This window comes from Atractosteus spatula, chromosome 3 (genome assembly GCF_055471065.1).
Source record: "Atractosteus spatula isolate fAtrSpa1 chromosome 3, fAtrSpa1.hap1, whole genome shotgun sequence".
In the NCBI taxonomy this organism is placed as follows: domain Eukaryota; kingdom Metazoa; phylum Chordata; class Actinopteri; order Semionotiformes; family Lepisosteidae; genus Atractosteus; species Atractosteus spatula.
In genome coordinates, this window is record NC_142708.1 from 48,945,175 (window position 1) to 48,963,233 (window position 18,059).

General features: G+C 37.5%; 1 protein-coding gene across 2 annotated transcripts in view; it reads right to left on the reverse strand.

The window, feature by feature from the left end:
* Window positions 1–262: 262 nt before the first annotated feature.
* cwc27 (CWC27 spliceosome associated cyclophilin) overlaps window positions 263–18,059 on the reverse strand; it is a 109,675-nt gene continuing 91,878 nt past the window's right edge. Inside the window, exons 12-14 of one of the 2 annotated variants that reach the window (XM_088912126.1) lie at window positions 17,286–17,395; window positions 16,639–16,742; window positions 263–390 (exon numbers count right to left, since the gene is read on the reverse strand). In XM_088912126.1, the coding sequence (XP_088768252.1) occupies window positions 324–390; window positions 16,639–16,742; window positions 17,286–17,395 (281 nt within the window). In that variant the 3' untranslated portion in view covers window positions 263–323. Of the gene's footprint in view, window positions 391–3,602; window positions 4,567–16,638; window positions 16,743–17,285; window positions 17,396–18,059 lie in introns of those variants that run through there. The other variant, XM_088912125.1, reaches the window with a different exon arrangement.

Here is an 18,059-nt window from a genome sequence, read left to right on the forward strand (position 1 = left end):
TTGAGCAACACTAGGAAATTGTAAGGTAGTGTGATTACAAAGAGCTTTATGAACTTTTGGAACCAAATCAAACTTAAGTATGTTTACGTTATGTGATGTTATAAATCTAGTTTATGTGAACCAGAAGACTACTTAAAGAAAACAAAGCCAAATGCATGCAACCTTTATGAGAGAAATTACTCTTTTTATTTGCAGAACTAAACCAACAGGAAGAAGGTCTGGGAGATTTGCACTAAGCAGGGGCATGTCATCTGTGCAGAGTGGTTCTCCCAAACTGAATGATAAGGGCACTTGGCGCACTGTGAAGCTGCATAACCACTTCTTTATTTCAGGAGCAGACACTGTTTTGAACCGTATTTGTCCGATGATGGGGACCCATCCAGGATTAAGCTGTAATACAAAGAGATGGAAGAGGTTTGCACAATGCTGAGGTTCTCCCTAGGATCATGTTCCACTGTATTAAACTGATAACTTTTATCATTCCTTTGTTTATAAAAATAACCCTTATAATTACATTCCAGTGGCTATTAAAGTTGAAACAATCCTTAATCTTTTAAATTCCCTTTGTGCACATGAAGAGCAGCAATGTCAAGTAGAAGCAGCCCAACAAAGGGAAAAGAACCTTTAATTGTATTTTAACTTGTCTGTGGAAGAAGTATGCAGGTGGCTACCAAACTCAGCTCCAGCCTGTTTGCACGGGGTTCAGTCTATGATATTACACTATACCTCTTTAAGTATTTGCCCAGTCGTAATGAAGTAGTATGTTTTCAATAGTTTTTGCTGTTGATCCTTAACAAAACACCTACAGATGATGAGGTTATGAAAAATTGCGGTTACTTTCCATGCTCTGAAGAATGGGGTATTACAGCATTGCGTAACATTTTTAATTTGAATTTCCTTAATCATTCCAAATCAAAATAAATGATGGTTTTCCAAAAAAACTTCAGCCTGAATATTGCTACAGCTCATGTGTGACCACCTTGGGCTTAGCAGCAGAGAATATGTGTGACTGGAGTGCTGTGATGGTGTTCTCTGCTGTAAAGGAACAAGGAGAGGTTAACTCTATACAGAAAACGAGAATGAAATGTTTTGGTGGTAAAGCCTTCTTCAGGTGACAGCTGAAACAGACGCTAATGCTTTTTTTTATACCAATCTTAAAAGGAAGCTAGAATATAGAGATGTTTATCTATCATCACATACAATGTAAATGATACAGTATATTCACACTCCGCTGGCATGGATGAATGTAAGCTAACATGTGAGCAGTTTAATTAGGAATTTCACGCACCTCACCTGTTTTAAATTTGCACTGACTTGGCTGTACTGATCTTAAAGTGTAACTTTAACTTTCCTTCCTGTTCCATATGAAAATTTAAGCTTGTTCCCTGAAGTGCACTAAACTTCTGCCTGCAGTCACTGCCAAACTGTATTCCGAGTTGCAAATTTCAGCGGTATATCATTTATACAAACCAGAGCTCAATCTCTGCATCACCAGCTACAGATTTTTCCCCTTTGTAAATGGACATTGATTTGGTTCATCAAGAAAGACCCTTAGCTAAGTTAAATATTATCAGATTAAAAATATACTGGGTAATCATCTACATGCTTCTGTCATTTCTATATTCATTTTAAGATCTTGAAAGCATTTTCATGTCTGTCAAAGCATTTTTACTTTTTAACCAAGCATAAATCTTAAAGAAAAGTTTCAAAAGACAGATTTTAAAATCTAAAATTCTACCAGTCACTGGTTGTTTCCTATCTGTGGTGCTGAAGTGTAGATTTCCACAATTAAATCCCTGTAGCTTCCATAACTTTGATACATGAAGACCACTTTCTCTCAGTGGAACATAAATCACTTTCACAGCTTTAGCTTGTAGTGTTGATGTGTTACTGTGATATCATGTGGAGTGTTACCCAGATATATATTTGCATAACTTTTTATGACAGGCAAATTAACTGCTAATGGTACTGCTAAAACATACAGTAGATGGTATCCAACAATTTCAAAGCACTTTTAGTCTGCAGTTTGCAAAAGGCCAAAAACACAAAATAGAAATTAAAAAAGCAAAAAATACAAAATTACCTAACTTCATTGTGGAAGCTGATTTACAAGGATCTTTACACACAGTAACTTCATGAGCTCTTAGGATCAGTGACATACCAAAACTAGGCAATAGACCTTGTTTTGTTTGTAAGCCTCCTTGTCAATAATAGTTTTCTGCAGCATTTTAATCCGATGGGAACAGGGGAAGCAGGTGAGAAATCTCACACCATTACCAAGAGCTATTTTAACGGGGCAGCAGAAACATTCCAAATTCAAATATACACTAGTGTTTCAATCAAGTGTCCGTGTCCCTTGCTAAGAGGATGTTGACAAGTGTTTCTAGGGTCAGAGGGTGAAGTCAGCAGAGGCAGTAAGCTGGACTGTAAAAGGAAAGTAGCAAGCAAGACTGGCTGTTGGAATTGTATTATAAGCACAAACTCACTCCAAATGAAATAAACTTTGCAGTTTAAACTTTAATTTATGTTTAACACAAATGTTAAGCATACAGGGAAGCAGGGACGGATTTTGGTGTTTGCTGGCCCTAGGCATTTTCACTCTAAATATGCAAAAAGAGGGGTAAACGGCAATCGAATTAAGTTGATTGACATGATGCACTTTAAACTATTCTAATGCTAAACCACGTGACTGATGGAGCGAGTCGAGCGACTTCAATACTTTTAGTTTCTAGAACAGCCGCTAGATAGCGTATGATTATTGATTTGGAGCACCTAGAGTCGATCGCAAGCATGTTGTTTCAGCTCGTTTTTTGGTAGTCACTAGTGTTTCCCTCCTTCGTAGGCCCTAAAAATTTCGTAGGCCCTAGGTACTTTACTGTGCCTAATGGGAAATCTGGCACTGCAGGGAAGTCTAACTTTGCTGTACTTTGGTCACAGACAAACATTCTCAACAACTGATTTTGATATGCAGCAGCTGAAATGTAAGGACACCCAGGGATGTCAAAAAGATTTAATATAATCTTATACTGTATATAGATACAATCGTGATAATACTGGACTATCATCTTTGCCATAAATAAAGTAATGGAAATAACTGTGTTTGTTAAGTAATGTGTAATGCTGTCAACAGTTAGAGCCTCTGCTGTGGTCAGTCAGCCCCTTGGTCGGAGTTAGAGCCTGTGCCATGGTCATTTAGAGCTGTGTCTCTAGACTAGTGCTGACCAAATGGAAGCAACAGTTTAAAAACCCCCAAAAGACAATTTCAGCTAATTACAGACACACAATGAGAAGACTTTGATTTATTAACAGAACAGCTATGTAGAGCATTACAATTTATTTGACGAAGGCTAAACTTTATGCTAAGATATCAATATGAAATGAGACAGATGATGGACAAACAGATGGCATATTAAGGTGTTTCAAAGGTCAATGGAAGATTCCGTCCTTCAAAGGACCCCACAGCAGAATATTAATTACACCGACGATCAAAGCAATTCAGTTGTGAAAAAGAATGATGAGGGAACTGCCATGCGGTACTGATGCTTTCCTTGCCAAGAAAACGTTATCTTCTTAGAAAAAAAAAAGAAGAGAACGACAAAGGCTTAGATTAAGACTGGAATTTATTGTGACATGTCCTTCCTCCTTTCACATTAATTACATCATGAAGATCAGACATTTCTGACAGAAACAGACAAAATATTTTAATAATGCAGGGAAGGCTGCAGAGGCAAGACGAATGTCTTGTGGATTTCTTCTGCAGCTCGTAGGGGCTGTGTGGGAATAATGTATTTATAGACAATGGAAAAGCCTCTTCTTATTTCATGATGGGACTGCCTTTTCTTGCAGCCGGTCAGCTTGAGAAATACTGTACACTACTTCATTTTGTCTGGTGATTTTAATTTTTACAAACGCATAGGAAATACAAACACAATCAACCAAATGCATACAAACATTTTTGCTCAGCGAATGCAACCCACACAGTACACAGGGCGACACACAGCTGAAAGCTACAAACAATACATCAATAAACATTTGCGTAGTAATTGGAGGCAACTTAGAAAATTACACAGTTAAAATGCTGCCTGATTTTGGGCATTAGTTTGAGTATATACTTGTGGAAATAATCCATAATCCGGTGGTAAGCATCCAATTAATTTAACAGCTTTGCTTAACTGTTGGCCAATCAATTCCAGCGTGTTCACTCATATTAAAATACTTTCAGTCCAAAAAATAAAACAGTTTATTTTTGCAGGCATTTAAGTTTATTCCGATTTGATACAATATTACATATTAAGGATTTTGCAAAAAAGACCCAGCTAAAGGAGATGCCCTGAACTCAGCTATTGGGGTGTACTTGTGAAAATATAGCAGACTGACCAAATGGTTCATCATACTTCGGCACCTCACTTCCTTTCTTTCTTCTGCCTCATTATCTTTTTACTTTCTTCTCTTCTTCTCTGGTTGACGGGGTTGCGGGGGTCATAGATTTCAAATGTGTCTTCGTCTTGCATGTTTGCATCCTTCACTTTTCTGGTTTGCTCATCAAAATGCAGCACATGGGACAGCCTAAATCAAACAGAGAGACATACAGTAACAGCTCACAGACCTGTAAAAAAGGAGGCTCACTCCATTACATCACAGGTTTCACGATTATTACCAGTTTCTACGCTTTTGAAAATGGCCAATAAGGTGATTTCACAAAGCTCGAATATGGACTAAAATGTGAGCTCAACAGCTAGAGTAATAAATGTTAGTAAAAGAGCTGGTTTTCCAGTCATTTCAGAGTAACTCCTGAGGATCAGCTGGTAGCAGCTACGAGGGTATATTGTGATTTAGTGTCTTTTCTGTATTAAATACCACCTTGGAAATGTTGAAAACTTCTACCAATGTCAATACTCTTTTTGTGTTTTATATTAGACCACATGCAGCTAAGACCTTTTTATTGTTTGCAGTCTGCATTTTAACAAAATACATTTAGGAAACACAATTAAAAACTACACTCCAAAAGCCGGGCAAAAGCTACAGTGTTCCTGCTGAGTTGTACCTCCCCACAGCAGCTTGGCAGTAAGAACTCTCCGACTTCAGTCCTTTAGGACTCAATGATTCAACAAAACCCCCACTGATTTGCTTCCCTAGGTGAAAAAGAGGACCTGAGTATGCAATGAGACTGTGGACGCTCATCTGTGTTTAATTTCCTTTGCTCACGTGTGGTTTGAAGCAGACAGTTAAACCTGGAATTGAGCATTCCATACTGGGTAGAAATATGTGGATAAAGCTACACTTGACATTCCAAATGTATATTAAAAAGGAAAAAGGAAACTATGGCATCGTCTTTTATGCCATTCTTTTCCAAAAGAATAACCAAAGCAGGTTTGACACAGCTACTGATCATAAAAAAACCAAAACAAGCTCGTCACTTTGCAAGATATTTGACAAGTATTAAAATAATAAAAGTATTCCAAACATGTTGACAAAAGACAAAAAGAAATTAATGGCTGCTGAAGATGGCTTTACCCTCCTGGACACCTGGATCCACCAAAACCTTTGAACACAAAATACATTTCTAGCAGAGATCGAACTATTTTTATTATTCAAAATAAACGTAATTGCACAATATACATCATTCTTTCTATGAGTACACACTCTAACAAAACATAAAATCTCTACTCATTAAAAAAAAATCTTAAACAGGTGATTGTCCTTTTCAATCCATTCACTGTGCAACTGGTTGCTGGAGCTGGATTTGAACAATGAGAGAGTTCCTCCAAGCCCTACTACTTGTTGTAGTCCATGTCTCTTTTTCCTGTCCTGGCTCTGAAACTGCAATTGTCCAGTCCTCAACAGGAGCTCAAAGGAACAGGTTTTTCCTCCTTAGTTCCTGTACAGGGCCCAGAGTCTTTTCCAGCACTCCTTCACTAACTAACTAATAGAGCTAACCAATAGTGTATGCCAATTAATAGAAAGAAAATTAGCTTCCTGATCAAGGAGGGACCCCACCAATCCATGCTAACTTTACTGTGGCCACTGTAGGACTTGGAAGGTGAAAATGACATGAATAGTGTCACTTTCTGAAGCATGAAATATGTATCACTATATCTGAGCTGATTAACATTTAGATATTCCCCAAATAGGAGAATGGAAGATGAAAAGGGTATTCCAATATAAACCTACATAAATAAGGAAGAATGCTCATTTTAAATGGATTCAAAAGCACAAATTATCAGGACAAAAAAGGCTTTGAAAAGCAAAACTAACTCTGCCTTGGCTAGCTTAGCACTTTCGTGACTAGCACTATAGAACGCATGACATTCTATTCAGATATTTTCTAGCTTAAATACACTGAATGGATGAAAAAGAGCCCATTCTGAATTCTGCAACAAAATAGGTATTGGTTTAAAGCCAATCTTCCATAACAAAAAACAAATCTGTTACACATTGCAAATATTATGAGGAATGACGGAAGGCAGGTTTGGGAACAACAGATGATCAGCAAGCATCAAATTAAATTAAGGGATTTATTTCTGAACACCAGGAAAAAACTTTCAGTGCAACTACAGTGAAGGATGAGAGTTCTTTCTGATTAAGGTGTGTGGTCCAATAACAGTCCAGCCAGTTTTACTTGGCAGGACAAGACATTTTGGAAAATATGATGAGTAGCAGACAGGGTTATGGCTCTGGTCAAGGAGTGCTGTGGCAAAAATAAAACATGTCTGTCAAACTGCAATATTAAAATTTTGTTTTTCTTTGTTGCCTATAATGAGGAATACTGCATTCCTCTGAAAGCAGTGTTAATGAATCAGGCTCGTCATTTGAATTTCATTTAAAGCTTCGGAGCTAAACCTTCTCAAATATAGGTTAGCTTTGCAGATCTGAACTCTGAAAACCTTACAACTTGAAAAGTGACTGCCACCACAAAAACGTTCTGATCTTCTAATAGATGAACTACAGGGGGAAAAAAAAGTGGGCACATTAAACACATTTTACATTACAGACAAAGAGCTCTTGTGTAAAAATGAAATGTTACCTAAATCAGCACTGGGCTGGGAGACATCTAAAGAAGACTACGCTGCAACAGTGAAGTTATTTCCCATTTCTCCCTGATCTGCTGTGGAGTTGGACTGCTGACACATAATGGCTGTGTGGATAACTCAGGTGCAAACTGAGCTTCAGTGGTAGATGGGGTGTGTCTTTAGTATATGTGGGATGATAAAGCACTATACAAATGCTAATAATAAAAATAATAATAATAAACTAAATTATTTAGTAATTAAACTCTACATAAGTATAGACAGTGATACTTTACAACTGAGGAGCTTTAAATACTGTATGTGGAGGACACTGACTGCGGTAAAGGATATCTCACCTGAAAAATGGATAGATATCAATAATGTTTTAGTTAACGAAGACAACTCCTATATTGATGGATTAACTCAAGTTGGGAGGAAAAAGTTTGCTGGAGGAAACCCATGTAAACATGGGAAGAACACATAACATGCTAACCACTGTACCTCTCAATATTGCTATATATTAGCAATAATTAAACGTCCTTTTAAGAGGAGAACGTATCGCAGCTTTGTTTTGAATTTTTAATTAGAATGACATGCATGAGATCATTCCAAATTTAAATAAATCAAGTGGCATTTATTTTGTTAATAGCAGCAATGCTAACCACTGTGCCACCAGGTTACCAATCTAATGTAACCAAAACATTTCAGTTATTTATCTTTAGTTTTTGCCGACACTTACCATAACTTGCCTTACCCTTAGAAGTATTCAGTCTGAGTATTCAGATTTTGAATAAAAATAAAGAATAAAGAATAAAGAATGGGCAGCTGGGTCTGAATACATTTACAAGGGACTCTGAGGGGGGTTCATGAAAAAAGGTACAACTGATAACAGAAGCAAGTGAAGAAGAAAACCCTGCAAAATGGACATCAAGTTCCTCAGCATAAATTCTCTATCCGATGATCTGAGATGATCAAGGAGGATCTTACTGTAACAAGTAATAATAAAAGTAATACTTTTACTGTCATAGAGGACTTCACATTTCCTATCTCCAGTACTGTGTATCATTATTGCTTGCCTTTATTACAGACAATGTAAATGTAGGTACAGAGTGTTGACAGAGATACTTTTTTACTGGAAAGGGAAAGACAAATAGAGGACAGCTTGGTAATAAAGCAATGAACTCTATTACAGTATGTGATCCCCTATCAATGGATTGGAGGCATTCTGCCAGCTTGCTTTAAATTCTTAATTACTGTGGTCATCTCAAACAGACTGGAAAATTACATCCTTAATTTTGTCTTGCTGTTCACTAATGCAATCTTCTTTAAAGGCAGCTCAAGATATCGCCAAATGGTCTACTAATTAGACCATTTTGTCACTTTCTTCCAGGCATTTTGCACAGCATTCATTTTTTCTTCAGTACAATCTACTTCTTGAGTTAAAGTTTATGTCACTGTAACAACGACATGATTCTTAATTGACATAACTGCCATTAATCTAATTGTGTTTTCTGTTTAAAAAGTTGCTAAGGCCATAAGCACACCCCTGGCACTTAGTCTTACACTGGAAAGAAACAAGAGACTCACCAAGTATCAAGGTGGCAAGAAAAGATGCCATTCCAGACATATTTAACTTGACATGCAGGTAATGGCATCACTAAATGACAAAACAAGAAAACAATACAAATCTGTAACACATTATTAGGCCACACTAGTAACACGCAGTGAGAACATGAAAATAGTAAGTAATACTAAGGAGGAAACCCACTGCATTCATCAGTGAAGTGCTGTACTACAGTACCTGGGTGTCATATAACAGCCATTGTGCACCAGCAGGTCAGGTGGAGAAGTGAGGAATATCTACACCAATTGACCTAAGGGGGACTTTAGGGAGGCCAGCATGTACAAGCACAGATGGTTATTGCCCCTGCTCTTAATGAATATTATCACAGAATCTTTAACAACCAGTATAGCAGCCAGGACCTTGAGTTAATGCCTCATCTGAAGGATGGTGTGTCCTGTGGCACAACATCGCCTATCACCATAGTGGGACCTTGATTTGGAAATTTGTCAGGGGGAAGAGTGCCGCCTACTGGCCCACCAATTTACATTTACAGCAGCAAAGTGGTAGCTTTTAAAGCTCTCCCCAAACCATCAATGGACTGCTTTGCTCTGCATTTATTGTTTACTTTTGTTTTATTTATTTGATCATTTCCTGCTTCTATTTCCAGAAGTATGAAGCAGGAGTTTATGACTCATGTCCTGCAGAACCTCAATCCAATTCCATATATAGGTGGCCCTTAACCATCAACCATCTCATTTTAGAGATTAGTGATCAATAAAGCAAGAGATTTGCTCAACTAAAAGAACTCTGGTACGTGATGGCTAACGATTTCTGTTCCAAATGATTTCTTACGTATTTAACAAATCACCCTCAGCTGATCAATATTAAAATGTTGCAAGTCTTCAATAACAGGTGGTTTAATTGTTCTCTATAGAAAGTGACTGACTGAGGCTCTCCAGGAGCTGGGCTGGAGATGCCTGCTTTAATAGAATTGGCACTGGAAAGGCATTCGATGCATCACAGAATTTTTCAATGCTAAAGGAATTAACCTGAAACCAGACAGATGAAAGACGGAAAGGGAGACTTTTAATTAAGTTCTTAGGGTGTGCCACTATTCCACAAGTGGAAGCTGCTTCCTCTCTGCACCACCTATGACAGAAACAAATAAAGCATGGCCGACATCCTGCACCTGTTCAAACTGTCCTCTTGATTAATGCACTCAGCTCAGGAGAGGGGAAAAAGCACTACAAGGATAAGATGTTAACAAAATGAGACATTAGCTAAAGAAGAGAAGAATATTGTAAAAAAAAAAGTCAAGTCCTGATGCATTTTCATGAAAAATGAACCTTCTCCTCCAGCATTTACAGATTTGATAAAAAAAGCCATCTGTTTTTTTGAGATACCTTAAAGTCCTTGAAAGCATGCACTTCAGTAATAGTTCTGTCTGGGTTTTAAACATCAGGCTAATTGCACAACTTATCATGAACCCGATATCCTTAAACCACATGCAATTTTGCTTTTGGCAAAACTAGGTCTTTGGTCTATGATTCATTATGACTGACTAACCATACTCGAAGAAAAAGATGTTAACAACGAATATCAGCTGGCCAAACACACATTTCACATTTTGCTTTCTCCTAAGCACTCTTGTTGTTTTGCTGGGGTATTTTAAACTCAAGGCTAGAAATTCAAGGTTATACACCTGCAGAAGAGCAAAGGAGACTTAAAGAGCATAAAGATGGATGTTATAATTTGAGAAATCTAAGCGCCTGTTAACTATCCTTTTAATGCATGTTGTTTTTCTTTCACACTTTTAATAGAATAATACCGCCAGCAAACTCAAGCACGTCAGCTTAAACCTTCTTACCTGTCAGTGCAAATTTGAAAGAGTTAAGGTCCACAATCCAACATTTATTTTGAGCAACTGCAGACCACTTACAAGCTCTGCCAAATGGATATATATGTGTATGTGTGTATTATATATATATATAAGATATGTGACAGCTTCATCTAGAATGTCATGACTACACTCTGGAAGACCCTGAGGACTCCCGCTGTGACGGCAGGCTGGCCTGATAATTTGTCTAGCAGTCTCGGCGCTGACAGCTCCCCAGTTTCATCTCAGAGAATTATAGCTCTTGCAGAAAACCCTACTGTGCTACTTGTGCTTATCAAAATCAGTTAATAGTTCTCTCCGCTTTGCCATGACACGCGGCTTCAAACCCTCGGGTTTATTTTCTTTGCTTTTGAAGAGTGGAAAAAAAAAAGGTCTGGTTCCTTAGAGAGGGGTTGTAGACACAGACACAGATGGAATAGTTTACACTTCTGGCCCAGACTTGACTTCCAGTGTCTGACCTGCTGTAACCCATGTTCCGTTCAAGGGGCTCCCAAGTCACTCAAACGCACCCGCTTTTCAAAACCTCCCACTGGCATTTTCTACGAGACTTTTGTTCTGTTCAGTCAGCGTGTTTTCCCATCCCATCCTGAGATTCATTATACCTGCTCTCCTTAGACCTGCTGCTTGCTGTCTGTGTATCTATGTCACGAAAGGTGTGTGTGGAGGTGTTTTAAATCTCGCACGCCTGGTCACTGTGCGGTTGAAATGAGTCCACTTCAGCAGGACGGCTGTGCTCCAGGACTAAAATTACATAAAGGATGTATCAGTTTTAATAAAAATCCCTTTTTTGCTTTTCCAACACACCTGTCGACATACCATTGCATGCTGCCATTTGTAAAGCCCAGAGTGAAGGTCTCTCACAGAAAAGGGCAATTAGTGCCAGCACTGTGACGGCCGATTTCGTATAGCTGCCTTTCACAGCTCTGAGCTCTGCATGACCATGTGAGCAGCTGTGATTGCTAAAAAAGAGCAGTCATCAGCTGGCACAGATTACAAGTCAAACCTATTCTCTACCACTTCCAAATTTTGAAATGACTAGCACTACTGTATAAGAACACAGAACAAAGAAACGAGAGGAGCATATGATTTGATATATTTTGATTTCCGAAAGGCATCTGGTAAAGTACCTCCTAACAGTAATTACAAATGGTATACATTTATGGTATTTTCATATCATATGTTTCTGGATGGAGAAGAAGTCAAGGGATAGAAAACAAAAATGCAGAAGGGGTAAAAACTCAGATTTGGGTGATGTATTTAGTGGTGTTTCACATGTATCGGTACTAGGACCAGTAGTCGTCCTAGTTAATTTAACTAAGCTTCAGGCTAATTACATTTACAGATAATTCCACATTAGGAGGGTTAGCAAACACTGTAGAAGCTGCATAGAAAATTTAAAAAGATTAAAAAGGAAAACATTGTTCCGACATATACAGTACTGTATACTGATGGAAAAAAGAAACATTTTCTAGAATGAGAATACTATGGTTATAGCTTATGTACTTTCATAAAATGTTGTCAATTTGTTTTAAGCCCTCTGACCAGGAATACAGCTTTTGCAGTGAGGCATTGCAACTTGCACCTAAAGTCTGTTAGGTGCACTTTTACCCAACGAGGTCCAAGTGGAACAATGCCTGATCAGGTGACCTTTAAAAAGGCCTTAATTCAAAGCTCAGGTCACTGCAAGAAAAAGGCCAAACTTAGTCAGTTTTCTATGAATTCCAGAATGCCTCGAATGTCACCAGGAGCAAGGGAGATGGCCATTGGCATGCTGCAGGCAGGACAGATGACTGTCTAAGATCTGGTTGTCCTCGACTGACCACACTAGAGCAGGACCGACGCATCAGACTGGTCCATCTGAGAGATTGTTTCAGATCTGCCACCTGTACTGCTGCTGAAACTGCCGGCAGACACAATGCCTGCATCAGCGACAGGACAGTAAGGCTCCATGCTGCTGGCCTTAGAGCAAGACGACCTGTCAGAGGCCCTCTGCTCACACCTCCTAGACGTCACACCCGACTGGCTTGGGCCAGACAGAGGCTGCGATGGACTCCTCAGCAGTAGCATCAGGTCCTCTTCATGGATGAGTCACTCTTAAGCCTGTTCCACATAGATGGGAGGGCCAGAGTGTGGAGGAGGAGGTGTTGCATTTCTTTTTTCCATCAGTATATGTATTAAAGAATAAATCAACAGTTATAATGGTGAAACCACTCAATGCACTAATAAGAGCTCATGTAGAATACTTTGCACAGGCTTGATTACTATGTCACTTAAAAGATATAGCTGCTTTGGAATCAGTCCAGAGAAGCGCAGCCTGATACATTCCCAAGCTCAAAGGAATATCCCACACTGAAAGACTGAATCTGAATTTGACACAATCTGAATCGTTTTAGTCTTGAACACAGAGTATTACAAGTGGACCTAATTTTCTTTTTTCTTCAAAGGTACTGACAAAGTCAACCCAAAGGATTTCTTCAGAACCAACAGTGAAACACAAGCCACAGGACTCAATTAGAGCCTTGTGAAATTAGGGGAAGTAGATACTGTATAAAATCCAGTGCCTTCTTTATCAAAACAGCAGGATGAGATTCTTGGTCCAATTAGTTACAGTGACATGCAAAATGATACAAAATATCTACATTTTATTGCTTGTGATCATGCCACTTAAAATAGGATCAGGATAGGATTTTACATTTTAAATACACATAATCCAAACTGATAAAACTGATAAGTGCTGATAATATGGAAATAAATCAGATTAAAAAAAAATGACAAGATATTAAATTACATATGTATTCAACCTGGTCACTATGGCAAAAGATCCATCTTAAATCAAGTATTAGTTATACCGCAGACATGTTGCAGAAGGTTTAATGGTCAGACAAAAACAAAAATGTACGATTCTGTAAATGTAGATACACTTTGTTCTGGACCAAATCCAACACAGTCCAACACAGAACCACTGTTTTACCAGCTTTGTGTTATGGGGAAGCTTGTCAGGATTGAGGGGAAAATGAAGGGTGCAAAGTACAGGCAAACCCTGCAGGAAACCCTGCTTGAATCACCTCAGAATTGAAAAAAAAATGTGATATTATTGGCAGGGGGTGAATACATCTGCTAGGAAGTGTACTAGGAACCAAATTAGCTAAATTACCTGAATGGCCTCCTTTTGTCTGTAATATGTCTTATGTTCTTACGTTCTACTCCCCTGGGAAATTGGAGACTTAACAAAAGTTACAAACAGACTTGCCAACGGCTTTTTTTGTGTGCAAAATTTCCTATTACAGAATGTATTGTCTCTGAAAGACACAGGAAAACTAGCCATGAACAGCACAAAAAATTAAATGAAAAACTATTTAGAACGTGAAATAACATACATTCTTTTCTCGGGACAACCAACATATTCTACCATCAAACTATTTGGTGAAATATAGTCTTTGGCAATGCTTTTGGTACCACCACCAATTTTACCCTATCAAAGACATTTTAAATAAATATCAGTAGGCTAAACCCAGTCAAAGAGTACACCAAAACTATGTATTGGACCAAACCCTTTAAGGAAAAACGTACAAAATTCCAACCGTTTTCTGTACCCCTTTCCATACTTTTTCATTCCAACTGGTATTGTTAAAATCCTGAATGACTAAACAATCTGTTTCCTCATAATCTCTTGAAAATATCATAAGTACAGCATGATGTACTTTTCACTGCAGGATGTTGGATATAAATCAATCTATAAAAGAAATGCAAAAAAAGGGACACTGACAAGTTAATCAAATTGAAGAATATATTTTAGCCAGACAATAAAGGACAGACTGAAAAAAGAAAAATAAGTTCAAGTATAAAATTCCAGACGTTTCTGACTTTTTGTCACAACCTCAAAAAATATCGCTCTATCTTTCACATCTACTAAGCAATGAACAGATCCCTGATAATTTCTGATGCTTTCCCCCCAATTAAAATCACACATTACATTGTAAAAAAAAAAAAGATTAAGCATCAGGGAATCACATGAATCACTGGGATTCTCATGTTATCAATTTTCTGTTCAAAATATTTACATTATTTCGTACCTACTCTAAATATGTAAAAAATTACAATTAAGTATATACTGATGTTGTGGAAGATGATGTGCAATACTCATGTTGAGGAAATAGGTGGGATAGTCTAAAATGGCTTGACTGTTGAAGAACCGATGAGATATCAATGAGTTTCTATTGAACACCATTTAAACTAACGCAGGAAAGTGTAAAGCTACATCAACACTGGTTGAAAATGAACGAGAATCTGTGCCCCAGGCTTGGACACGTTTAGCTTTCCTTTCAGGTAATGCTTGGCATTTTACTAGCAAAAGTGTCAGCTGTCGTCTGGACCGGCCCCGGTTTGTGACTGCATTAGCAGGGGTTCCAGTTAGAATCTTCAATGCAACAACTGGCAGTCATGCCATATATGAATAAACCTTGACCCATAGCTTCCATTTTCACCACCTGAACTCATTCTTCTTCTAATACAGCACATAAAAGATAAAATCCAGACCAATGGCTGAGAAAATAGCCATTTTTATTTTGTACTGCACATGTGGATTCAAGGTTAAAAAACAGTAGAAAACGAAGCTTAGCCAACCTATTAGAAAAAGAATAAACAGCTAAGGAACTTGTCTGAACCTTAATTGTCATAAAATTAAGAGATGGCACAAAGCTGCCACAGCTATCCCTTATTAACTCGTTCAAAATTCAGACAATCCTTCACATACAGTATATTCTAGCAGCCTCTGGCGCTTACAGAGAAAACAAAGATAGAGCTTACTGTGTCAGACACTATGTTGTCATAAATTGAAAATTGCTATTTTTAAATGTCTCGCAGCCTCATAGGTGAGGGGGAGGCTTGCAATTTTAAAAAGAGAGTGACCTCAGATTTGCCAGTGGGTTTTTGATTTACTGATCTCAGACAATATTTCTTCTTTTTCTACTTGCTCTCTGCTGTAACAGCATGACACTATAATAGGAGGAGTAGCACTTTCAAAACAAACTGCTTCCACTCATAAGACTGCAGAAATGCTCACTGCAGTCACAACTGTAATCACCTAAATAAGAAGAAATCAGCACAAGAGTCTGTGATTATTATACAAAATCTATGACTGCAAACAAGAGAAAAATTCCACACATAGGCATGTAAGTAGTTTATATAACAAGCATAATGCGTTTCTTTACTATGTATCAAAAGGAAATTTTAAACAAAAGAAACTTCTTATGTACATAAGACTGCTGGTTTTTAACTATTAAATCCATCCCTTGTTTAAATCCATTAAGTGTTTTGATCTGCTAGATGCAGTCCCAGCCTTTTGTTCGATGGTTATTTTTTTAAGTTAGGCAGTTGAGTGACAAGACTTATTCACAAATGGTCATTGTACCACCGCAAAAATAAACAAAGTGTGCTGTTTAAATAGTGTCAGTACTGTCAAGAGACTGAAATGTTGTCTTTCAAAATGCCAGTAATTTATGAATGAAGAAAGGTACCTCTGTTTTTCTCAGATTTCTTTCAACATTCTCCAAGGCTACCTGAGCCCCTTGTAGATAAGCTTTGCTCAACAGGAAGTTCAGAGACAGATGCATATATTGTACAAATTCAAGGAATATTGCATAGCTGAGCATCAAACATTACATGAGATGATGTATGTTCAATAGATATATAGAAATAGGGAAGAAACTTCCCTATTTTCTCAAATTATAGATGAATATGCAGTCTCATGCTAAACCTGTTCCACAGAAAGAACAATAAGACACAGATGAAATAAGTCTTACTTTAAGTGAAAGTCTAATTCCACAAATTACTTTGTTAAATTGCTTTTTTCAATTTTTTTTTTCAGTTCCTGAGAGGAGCAATTTGGAATGTTGACCATAACACAGATAGGATGAGGTTCAACATTATTCACAACCACTTAACGATTACCCTATTACTATGCTTTTCAACAGGTGCACCACTTAAATTTTAGAAGGTGCTGCTCTGATATTTTAACTCATAAAAGCACACAGACAACCTGTGCCAGGTTCAATTTTCAGCCTGCCGTGAATCAAGAAATGACACCAGCACTGTGGACTTTTCACTCATTACTAGCTGCCTTTATTTATGGTAAAATGCAGTGTTGGCAGGTTCTGATTTTGAACACTTACCATCCTTTGTCATCATCTTCTGGTACTTCCTCAGTGTCCTCCTCAGGCGCTTCATTGATGGCATCAGTCAGCTTGGACTTAAATTGGTTTAAAAGGGCAAGTGTCTAAGGAAACATGCAGTTCAAGGTAATAGGTAAGCCACTTGGAATTGTAGTTATGGAGAATGTCTCCCGTTCGTATGAATAATACCTATAACAGAGTGGACTTGAAGAAAAGACATGTATCTGCACAATGAAGAGGAATGAGCTTTTCAAACATACCATGAAAAGAATACTGAAAGATTAATTACTCTACATAAAATACAGTCGCTTTGGATAAAAGCATAGGCCAAACATTAATATTAACAGCCATAAACAGCCATCACAGAAGAAAATTATGCCAATATATAATATAAGTCCAAACCTATTTTATTCCAGTGTATGCAGGTGCATTAACACTCCATTCATTTATATTTCAAGCATTTAACGAACCCTTGAAAATATGTAGACATCAACATGAACTTTGTCTTTATTTAATCTAATGAAAATAAAACCAGTGTTGTAGAAGTTATCTTTCTTTTACCATGAGCTTGACAGCCCTAGAAATAAAGCTCTGCAGTATAGCAGAGACAGTGGAACAACAGCATCTGGTCAAAACATCAATTTTACCTGAGCCTCTCGACCAGCCCCCCTTTTCAGCTTTTGTTTTCGCAGATCTTCATACTTTTTCCTCTCTTCTAAATATTCTGCAACAGCAATGTTGGGGGGTGTTTCTTGACCTGAAATATTAAAAATAGTTTTACTTGTCCCAGCAAGGTAAAAACCTCAAATTGATTAACAGGCCCGAGAAGATTTCATGATTTTAAATTGTATTTTTTTGCTTTCAATTTCGTGAAAACAAATATACAAAACTAATGTTCTAATCATATATAAGAAAATGTTCCAATAAGACTCACAAAAGTGAATACAGTAAAAGTGAGATTATTACTGACAATAAATCTCACAAAAAGTAGTCAGAGATAAAAGTTTCATTGGGCTGGCTGTTGAATCGTAGGCCAGTGAACCGTAACTTTTTGAAAATATACCAGGACATATTTTAGCATTGAAAACAAATAACAACCAAAAGAGCACCTGAGTTTCAAGTATCCATCCTTGAATGCTGAAATGTGTTTGCTTTAAACCTATAACTCTGGGAAATGTGAATTTTTAAAAAATTCTTTATGCTTATGTGCAAAATGTAAATGGTATAAATGGAATGCATCATTAGTCTTTTAAAAAAAACCAACATTGCACCATAATTATAACTTCCAACCAAGATTCTTATTTACTTTTACCTTTTGATTGAGATGAATATTGCTGCAGAGATACCAGAATCATTTGGAAATACTTCAAAATACTTATTAAATCACTAAGTGCTTTTAACTAGTTTTTTAAATGTTTTAA